At 48.7% G+C, this 9722-nt stretch overlaps 1 protein-coding gene across 1 annotated transcript; it reads left to right on the top strand.

Moving 5' to 3' along the window:
* The first annotated feature begins 6608 nt into the window (after positions 1–6608).
* BHLHE22 (basic helix-loop-helix family member e22) lies at positions 6609–9420 on the top strand. Its single transcript, XM_047726570.1, has one exon. It carries the CDS (start codon positions 6619–6621, stop codon positions 7729–7731), a length of 1113 nt encoding a protein of 370 aa, XP_047582526.1. The 5' UTR covers positions 6609–6618; the 3' UTR covers positions 7732–9420.
* Positions 9421–9722: the final 302 nt, after the last annotated feature.

Below are 9722 nucleotides of genomic sequence, written 5' to 3'. Positions count from 1 at the left end.
TCTTTTAACGGAAGTAAGGTTTACATTTGTCTGTTTGAGCTACAATATTTTGAAGGATATTCATAATATTTTGTACACTATCGAAAGCATATCTACTTTTATTTGTATTACAAGCAGCTGGCCTGTGTATATAATTGTAGATGAGAAATGTTTTTAATTAGGGTATCATCTCAAAGTTGTATTTTAATTGTATTTATAATATTTAATTGTATTTATAATATAATATATTATAATATACTATATTTTAATATATTATAATATAATATTTTGATTAGGGTATCATCTCAAAGTTGGATTTTAATTGTATTTATAAAAAGGATCAAAGCTTGTGAAAATACACTTTAGAAACATTTTAATTCATCAAAGTGTTAAGTATCCATAATTCTGTTGTGTGCATTAAATTTGAGGGAAATAATTTGGCTTCAATTGATAATTTCAAGTTCAGAAAGCCTAAATAAGACATTCTGAAAGACTGTGCCATGAGAAGACTATTAAACAGAGAAAGCAGAAGCCTAATTGAGAAAAGTGGGTAAGATTATTTACTAATGTTGGTTGGAAAAATTGGATGAGTTATTAGCAGCAGTAATATCTCAACACATCATCATCTCCCATTTGTCTCCTATCTGCTATATATGGTAAGTAGAATCCCCAAAAAGCAAGTGAAGAGAACTGTTTTTACTGAAAACACCCACACTTGAAAGAGAAATCTTTTGGCGATTAAAGTATCTCAATAGTATTCAGCACTTGGGTTTCACTTGTCAATTAATTCCTGAGAGCCCTGAGGTATTTATAAAGTTACAGTATCTTTGGCATAAAATGACTAATTAAAATCCTGATTTAGAAATTAAGTTGTGGTTATTTTCTTCTTTCAAGTTATGTACTTATGACAAATTAGGGAATTATGTTTTACCATAAGTCCTTAGAATAACAACTATATCTGCCTCTGTAAAAACTATGTGTATGTAAATATAAGATACAAACTTCTATTTACAAATAACTAGCTTCCAGGATAGTGTCTGACAACTTTTAACGATCATAAATTTCCAGCTCACGTTTTGTAATCGTAATCAATTTATCACTGAAATAATTTTGGAGACGTAAAATTGTCTCATCCTTCAATATTTCATATTCAGCATTTAAGTATTGTCATCCACCTTGGTATTCTCCTTATTGCCAGGAGATGGCGCTGTGGGTTTTAAATCGCCGCGCTAAAATCCCAAAGCCAAACTAAAACCTCTGCGGTGTTTCTTAATTGGTGACACAAGGCAAGCCCTAAAATTGTCCATCTTTTTTTGTGCAAACAATTTTTCTTTTAAAAATGTTTTCCAACGTTCGATGAAGGTATGGTTCCAGGGAGGAAACACGTGTAACACGAATAAGTAAATCAGCCCTTAGGGAATGCAGCTGAATGCAGGAGTGTGCCCCAACTAACCAAGAGGGGAGTGAACTCTGCAGAAACTCTTTACTAGTCTTCCTCTATCTCCTTCTGTATATCCTCTCGTTCTCTGGGGTCTCTGTAGTGACAGGCAAGCGCCAAGCTTTTACGCGTGCCTTCGCGAACCCCTCCCCTTAAGAGTCCGCACAATCAGAAAGCTCCCGCGGGAGACAAATGAGCCCTCCGTGGTGGGGGTAGGGAACCTACCTGCGCGCCCCTGTGGGGTGCACAGTCATACTGAAAAAAATTGTTTCTCCGGGCTCTCTGAGGTTCCAACAGCTTGAGGGTCAACCTCTTTTCTTTAAAGTAAAGAAAAAGAAAATCTTCCCGAAAGAACTTAGATCAACAGGTTTCAACTTTTCCACGAAGTCCTTGGAATTGACACGCACTTCGGGACAATTGCAATGCGGGGGGGCCCTTGGCACGCTGCCAGGAATGTTCCAGTGCCCATGGTCCCAGCACCCTCGCTGCCCTCTTCATTAGCCCCGCCAATCCCCAAGACACCGGTGGAACCACGGTGTGGCTCTGCAGGTGAGCTGTGTAGGACCTGGCGAAAAAGGGGAGAAGATACTGATGACAAAACGACACCGGAAGGCTTGACTGGGGGAGCTTGATGGGTTTGAATCTTTCAGCCGGGATTGGATCCCGCTTTCCCAAACGCCGCGAGGTGCTGGACGATCAACCTCAGCTGTGCAGGTTTCAAGCTGACCCAGGTGCCACCGGACGGCACTGGGCGGGCGAAGGGCAGGGATAGGCAAATGAATCTTCAAGGTCAGCGTGCCTCTGATTGGCGCTGGGGGCATGCCCCGCTTCCGCGCGTCGGCCACTGTCCCGGAGGGCTCGGAGACAGCACTTCCCCAGCGGCCTCCCTGGAAGGAGCCGCGCTGGGTTCCCTGCGGTTCCCGTCACGTGCGACCTTCCAGGCAGGACTCCTCCGGACCAGCGCAGCCCGGACAGGGTTCCCTTCACTCTCCAGGAAATTTGCTTTTCCAGAGCAGCTCCCAAGCCAAAGTTCATGTCACTCTTGCCAAACTTTGCTTTTACTTTTTAGAATGTTCTCTCACACAAATAGGACAATTTTCCCCTTTAGGAAACACACACACATACCCAAATCCCAGTATTCAGGGGTTCTCCTAACTTTTAAAATCTCGATAAGTAAACTGTTTATTAGGGCTATAGAAATAACAAAAACTCCTGGGTTTGCTCTTTAAAGTAGATTAGATTGTGTTCTGTTCTTTATTTAGGGTCCTATTTCAAATCTCAGGCAAATACTAATAAAGATGATCACCAAAACTTTTGGTTTGGTCTGAAGTTCAATGCTCTAAATTTCACTGCAGTGATGGTTGCTGAATATTCTAGAATGCTTTTAAAGCTATAGGTATGTTCCCTCCTGCTGTAACAAAACTGTTTTTTGCACAACATGCTCTGGCGTTTGGAAATTTTGTATCCAACACTCTGCAGAGAATGTTCCCTGTCCCGATGTGTTGTGGACAATGAGCCTCACAGCGCCAACCTGGGCAGCACAAGGGAGCCCTATTGGGTGTTGGTGATGGATGCCCACCCACCCTTCCCGCGGGCAGAGTGGCCTGAGCCGCCTCCACTCTGCTGCGAGTGACCCCCTGTCTCCTGTCCCCCAGTTGCTTTGGTAATTCACAGTGATCGTCTCTGAAACTGCACAGAGTCCCAGTATTTAGTTTTCAATGCATCATTCTCAAGAGGTCATCTGTGGGTCATGAGTTTTCACAGCCGGCCAATTTCCTACCCTTTCTTTCTGAGCAGCCAGAAGGTGTTGATTTTGGTTTGTTCACTGCTACCTTTCCAAATCGCTAGTTGCTTCCGGAGCTCTTTTCCAGCCTCTTGGCGGAATAAAGTTCAAGCATAGTTATCCAGAGCTCCTCGGGCCTGAGGGCACCACGTGAGCAGCTGAGGCCAGTCCTTTGCAGGTGGAAGTCAGGCGGCGGGATCCCACTCAAGTGAGGGAAGGGAGCCTAGGCGGTGACTTAGGGTGGCGACGATTAAACCAGGTAACGAGACACCAGGCAGATGTGTTTTCATTGCCTTATAAGATAAATGCAGTGTTAAGTGCCTGACAACTTCCCGGAAGCAATCAGCAAAAGTTTACGAGTGCATAAACCTCAAAGACCATTCCCCGACGGTTGTTACAAGGCCCACGTTTAGAGCTTCTATAAATTCTCCAGCAGTTTCCCAAAGCTAAGTTTCCTGTGACTACTAAGCAGCCACCTCCTCCGGAGAGACCGGGGGGATTTTCTTGAACTACCAAAGAGAGAGGTTTGGGGCTCCAACCGAGTGAACTATAGTTGCGGAAAAGTTTGTTCTAGAAGTTTGGATGGCCAGGGAGAGCAGGGAGGTGGAAGACAGGAGTGGAGGTGCTCTCCGGCGCTGAGTTATGTGGTAGCGGCGAAGGACCAGGGTCCCGCGAGGGTCCGAGGTCTAGCCAGGGCAGAGCCCCTTCAGTGGGGCTCCAGCTCGGCCATTACAGCCCATTTTGGCAGCACGGCCCATTTTGGCAGCGGGTAGCTAAGCCCGAGCTCCTACGGGACCCGGGCGTGCTGGATCCTTCGCCCATCTAGTGCCCATGGAGGGGCCATCAGGAATGCTGGCGTCGCACGAAAAAGTCCGGCCCGCTCAGATAGGCAGGGTAGCTGGGAAAACCGCGTGAGACATCTGGGGACCTGTCGCCTGTCCGGCCAGAGCCACGACAGCGCCAGCCTCAGCCCTTCGGGAAGAGACCAGAGGACTTTGGTAAATTACGGTCAAGCACACGGGACTCACCTATGTTTATAGTGAACCTTTGTTTATGATCCCGGTGAAAACAAAGCTGCTAATTGAAAAACAATAACAGGAGCGTGTCTTTAGCTTCCTAAGGGGTGAGGTTAACAGCTGCGAGAGCCAGGGGAGGGAGAGTGGGAGGGAAGTGGCAAGCGAGAGGCCACCCTGCACGTAAACGTGCTTTTAAGTCCCCAGTGAGACACGTGGGCAGGCTCAAGCCTTGCAGAACCACCGGCCTGGGTCCTGGGCTGGATAGCTTCCCGCAGCCCGCTAGCTTTTTCTCAATCTTTGGATTCCAGTAAATCTGAAGGCGCGAAAGTAACCCACGACTGCGTAGTATTTCTGTCCCCAGGAGACTGAATCTCAGGCAATTATTCTGGAAAGATACCGCTGGGCCCCTTTTCATTCTTTCCAGGTGAAAATGCAGACGCCCCTGTGTCGTCCTCACCCCTCCTTTATGAAATAAGGCGCCCAACTGTTCTGATATTACCATTCAAAAACAGGTTCTGTGGCGAACCTCATTTGTGAATCTATTACAGAGATTAATAGATTATTTCTCCTTTTTCAACTAATTCTCAGTGGGGAAATTTAACCATATGGTAAGGAGAGAATTAGAATTTCATCACATTAGAGCAAAATGTAATGAAAAGAGTCCAACACCTGGGGCCAACTCTGAAAGCCACAATTAAAAGGTTTTTAATGAAACCAGAGAAACCAAAAATTTCATAGGCTTCAGTAATTCTGCCACATAAGAAAGATTTATTGGAGGTGTTGGGAAATATTGTTTTTACTTATGTCATAAGGATAAAAACCAGCCGCTAAATACCATGTGCTCCCAGATCGAACTCAGGAGCGAGAGGACCGCGTGTACCATTTCTCATCCGGAAAGGAGCACTGGTTTTCACAGCTCTCCCCTTCCTAGCCCTCCAAGAACAACCGAGGCAGATCCAGAGGTCCCTGAATGGCTTCCTAGCTGCCGGTTATGTTTCTGGGTAAATAAATACGCACAAATGTCCCCTTGGTGTGTGAGAGGGTTTGACTCCTGGTGGAGTTGGCTGTTCTGAAACAACTGGATTTTAATCTTGAGGAAAGTTTGAGAAATCAGTTTCCTCCCGTTTAGGAAATCGTATGCTTCATAATCACCATCACTGTCTCAGTTATTTGGAGACCGCTGCAAACGCACCCCTTCCTTTTTTTTTTTTTCTTTTTTTAATCTAATGGGCTGCATAATCAAGTTGCTCTCCATTTTCCTTTTTTTTTTTTCCTTCCCAACCCGGATAGGAAATGAGCAGTGGGCGTGCGGGTGGAAATAAGGCAGTGTGTTCAAGGGGGACGACTGCTTTGCTCTCTTCCTGAGAATCCTGGGTGAATTTTGGGCAAGCCAGCGGGACACTACTTCCCCCCGAAACTCCCATCACCAAATCCGGATCAGAGTCATTCTACGAACAGGGGTGGAGTATAATTCTCGCCCGCAAGGGTAATTTAGCACAAGATGAGACAGCAGTGGCGAGGGAAGGGCAGTGGGGGTGGGGTGCGGCGGATGGGGGCGTCTGCTTTCCCCGGGACTCCCAGGCTTTGCCGCCGATCTACAATTTGCTGAAGGAGCAAAGAACATCCTCGGCTCTAAGTAGGGCTTTTAGTGTGCTCATTGATGAGTGAAAGTCGCCACACATGTCAAGCTAAAGGCAGTTGTTGGGTTACTAACAGGACCCAGCGCCTTGCAAACATATGCGCTAAGCTGTGTATACAGATGGCACGCAGAATAATGGAGCCGGCGCCTTTTATAAAGCTCTAGCTGCTGCCTGTCTTCAGACCTGGGAAATGAAACTATTCAGACTCGCGGCCAGATAGCGCCTGCGATTGTTTGTTACCGTTTTAATCCTATTAATTAAAACGTTAACCTGATTGGGTAGAAAGCGCTGTCCCAACAGGCGAGTCTTCTTCATAATAACCTACTCAGAGATAATGATGTAAAAGACTCCCCCGTCTGTGGCGGCGGCTGGTTGATGGGTCCGGAAATCTCTTGAAGGTGAATCCAAGCAAGATAAACGGTGCGGAGAGGCGGCGCGGGGCTGGGCTCAGAGCGGCGGCGGCGGCGGCGGCGGCTCCACTCCCTCCGCGCCCACCCTCCCACCATGCGGGGCCGCGGCCCATGGTGAGCCCCAGCAGCCAGCACCATCGGCTGGAGACGAAGAAGAAGAAGAAGAGGAGGCGGAGAGCGCGGGGGAAGGCGAAAAAGAAAAAGAAGGGGAGAGGGCTGCCAGCAGCACCGGGACCGACGCGCGCACCAGCCCAGGAGCCCGGCTCGGGCGCGTCTGCGGCGCCGCCTGACCCCCCAGCCGAGGCGGCGGCGGCCGGCGCGGCGGGCCGGGGCTGCGCGCCGGCGCCGGACCATGGAGCGCGGGCTGCACCTCGGCGCGGCCGCCGCGGGCGAAGACGACCTCTTTCTGCACAAGAGCCTGAGCGCCTCCACCGCCAAGCGCTTGGAGGCGGCTTTCCGCTCCACGCCCCCGGGAATGGACCTGTCCCTGGCGCCGCCGCCCCGGGAGCGCCCGGCGTCGTCCTCCTCATCGCCCCTGGGCTGCTTCGAGCCGGCTGACCCCGAGGGGGCAGGGCTGCTGCTGCCACCGCCTGGGGGAGGCGGTGGCGGCGCGGGAGGCGGTGGCGGCGGCGGCGGGGTGGGCGTCCCCGGGCTGCTCGTGGGCTCTGCCGGCGTTGGGGGCGACCCTAGCCTGAGCAGTCTGCCGGCTGGGGCCGCCCTGTGCCTCAAATACGGCGAGAGTGCGAACCGGGGCTCGGTGGCCGAGAGCAGCGGCGGCGAGCAGAGCCCCGACGACGACAGCGACGGCCGCTGCGAGCTGGTGCTGCGGGCCGGAGTCGGCGATCCGCGGGCCTCCCCGGGCGCGGGAGGCGGCGGCGCCAAGGCGGCCGAGGGCTGCTCCAACACCCACCTCCACGGCGGCGCCAGCGCCCCCCCGGGGGGTCCCGGCGGCGGCGGCGGCGGCGGGGGTAGCAGCAGCGGCGGCGGCGGCGGCGGCGGCGGCAGCAGCAGCAGCAGCAGCAAGAAATCCAAAGAGCAGAAGGCGCTGCGGCTCAACATCAACGCCCGGGAGCGCCGGCGGATGCACGACCTGAACGACGCGCTGGACGAGCTGCGCGCGGTCATCCCTTACGCGCACAGCCCCTCGGTGCGGAAGCTCTCCAAGATCGCCACGCTGCTGCTCGCCAAGAACTACATCCTCATGCAGGCGCAGGCCCTGGAGGAGATGCGGCGTCTTGTCGCCTACCTCAACCAGGGCCAGGCCATCTCGGCCGCGTCGCTGCCCAGCTCCGCCGCCGCGGCGGCGGCGGCCGCTGCCCTGCACCCGGCGCTTGGCGCCTATGAGCAGGCTGCCGGCTACCCGTTCAGCGCTGGGCTGCCCCCGGCCGCCTCCTGTCCGGAGAAGTGCGCCCTGTTTAACAGCGTCTCCTCCAGCCTCTGCAAACAGTGCACGGAGAAGCCTTAAACAACCACCCCCCCCCCCCCGCCCCGGAAAACACAAGACCGACCCAAAAGCTAGAGGAAAGTGAAAAGCTGCCCCCCCCTTCCCTTTTTATTTTGGTCCTCTCGTAGTTGTGAAACACTTGCAAAGCAAACAAAGCAGAGGCGAGAACTGAGGAGAAATATCAGAGACAAACGGGACTTTTAGCCTTGACATCCCCAGCATCTCCGTCTTTGGGGGTGGGGAGGGAGGGAGGAGGGAGGTGGAGTTGGGATGAAGTATGGATGTCTTTTTTTTTCTCAGAAAAGTGGCAACTTTGGTGGCAGCCTAGACCGCAAGGGAGTTTAAGAAATAAGTTGGGAAGTAGTCGCTTGGTTATTAAGCGTGGAGATTATTTATTCAATGGCAAAATACTAATCCTACTAATAATTGTGAATTTGGCTAGTGCTGAGGGGCAGAGGAGGAGTCCGGGTTGGGTGGCTTGTGGGACGGAATATTCATTCAGACAAATCAGAAAGGGCACTTGAAAATAAATTTTGATTCTGAGCCAGGAGAAAAACTTGAAATGTAGACTTATTTAAGTGGGAGGGGGAAAACCAGAAAGAGACACATTGCTATGAAAAGACTTGTATTTTTTATTGTCTCTGAACTTTAATCCTGTGAAAACGCTCAAAAGTTTTGGCAAGAGTGATATAAAAAACTGACTGTGGCTGAAAGAATTGCATTTAAAAATATTTATGTGCACCTTGTTACTTTTCACTCTGAAATGATGTATTAACAATTCATGGTATTTATTTGTTATTCTTCAATGACCCTTCCACATCAACAATATTTATCATGTGTTAAGGTCATGGGTCTTATGTGCAGAATTTTTTTAATGCCTCTAAAATTCTGTTTTATAGATTAACTTATACCGTGTGCCAAGTGTTTAAAAGGTTTATTTGCCAACAAGTATGAAGAGACATATTGATGTATCTGAGCTGCTTAGGTTTATCAAAGGTCACCTGGATATTTTCAGTTGCATCATCCCTGTATTTAAATTGAGCTTTAATAAATTGCTTCAGTCCAAAAATTACAGGAAAGGTGTATTCTTAATTGATGAATGAATTGATCTCTTTTTTTGAAAGGGGACTCCTTTGCATTCTAAAAGGGAAAGACATCACAGCAATAGATCCTATAAGTAAGAACATGCTAAGCAAATATTTTTCCAGGCTGTGCTGTGCATTTTTAAAAGGTCTAATTTAATTGCTTTTAATATATATGTACATATATAAGTTATTTTAACTGTGGAGAATTATTTAAGTTAAAAGACTGGTTTGATTTGCCTATGGTGTGAAATCCTTTGTTATTTTTCTAAAAAAATAAAATTTAAAAAGAAATAAAACTAAGGAAGAGCGAGAAGCTATTTACCCAAAGTGAGCTTTCAGTTTTAGTTTGCATGGCTGTTTGCCTGCCTTTCTGTCCTATGAAAATCAAGAAAACCTTTTTTTAAAAAATGGAGTCCTGCTATTTTCCACTCCTTGCAGATAATACAAATTCAGTTTGTCAGGTTGGATGGCGAGTTGGGAGCTATGATGGATCTACTGGCGGGTTTTGGATGTGTAAAGAATGATATATATCTTAAATAGGTCAATCAGACTATGACAGCTATGTACGACCATTTGTATGTGTATCTATGTCAGAAAGAATCTTTATTAAAATATTTTGATCAAACATTTTATTATGCTGTGCTTTGTGGAAGGAGCAATCACCTCTCTTCTGTGTTACTCTTTGCTTGAAAGGTAACAAAAAAGAAAGGAGTTTCAGAGAAGGTGGAACTAAAGTTTTGGCAGGGATACACAATTAAGAGTAGTTCTAGTTCACTTGTTTACTTGTTAATAGGACGATGGCTGGGCCTGGTCATTGGAAGAGAAATAAATGGGGTCACTGGTGAGACCCAGAGGAGATCCAGAGTTCCCATCTGCTGGCATGAACTTTGAAGGCCATGCTGCCCCTGGGATTCTTTCTCCCACTTG

This window comes from Lutra lutra, chromosome 4 (assembly GCF_902655055.1).
Source record: "Lutra lutra chromosome 4, mLutLut1.2, whole genome shotgun sequence".
NCBI lineage: Eukaryota > Metazoa > Chordata > Mammalia > Carnivora > Mustelidae > Lutra > Lutra lutra.
Note: the sequence above shows the minus strand (reverse complement) of the source record. Positions and strands in the feature narration are given on the sequence as shown.

What these genes read in the sequence shown, in the direction of transcription:
- BHLHE22 (XM_047726570.1), top strand. Translation starts at nt 6,619, where the DNA reads ATGGAGCGCGGGCTGCACCTCGGCGCGGCCGCCGCGGGCGAAGACGAC.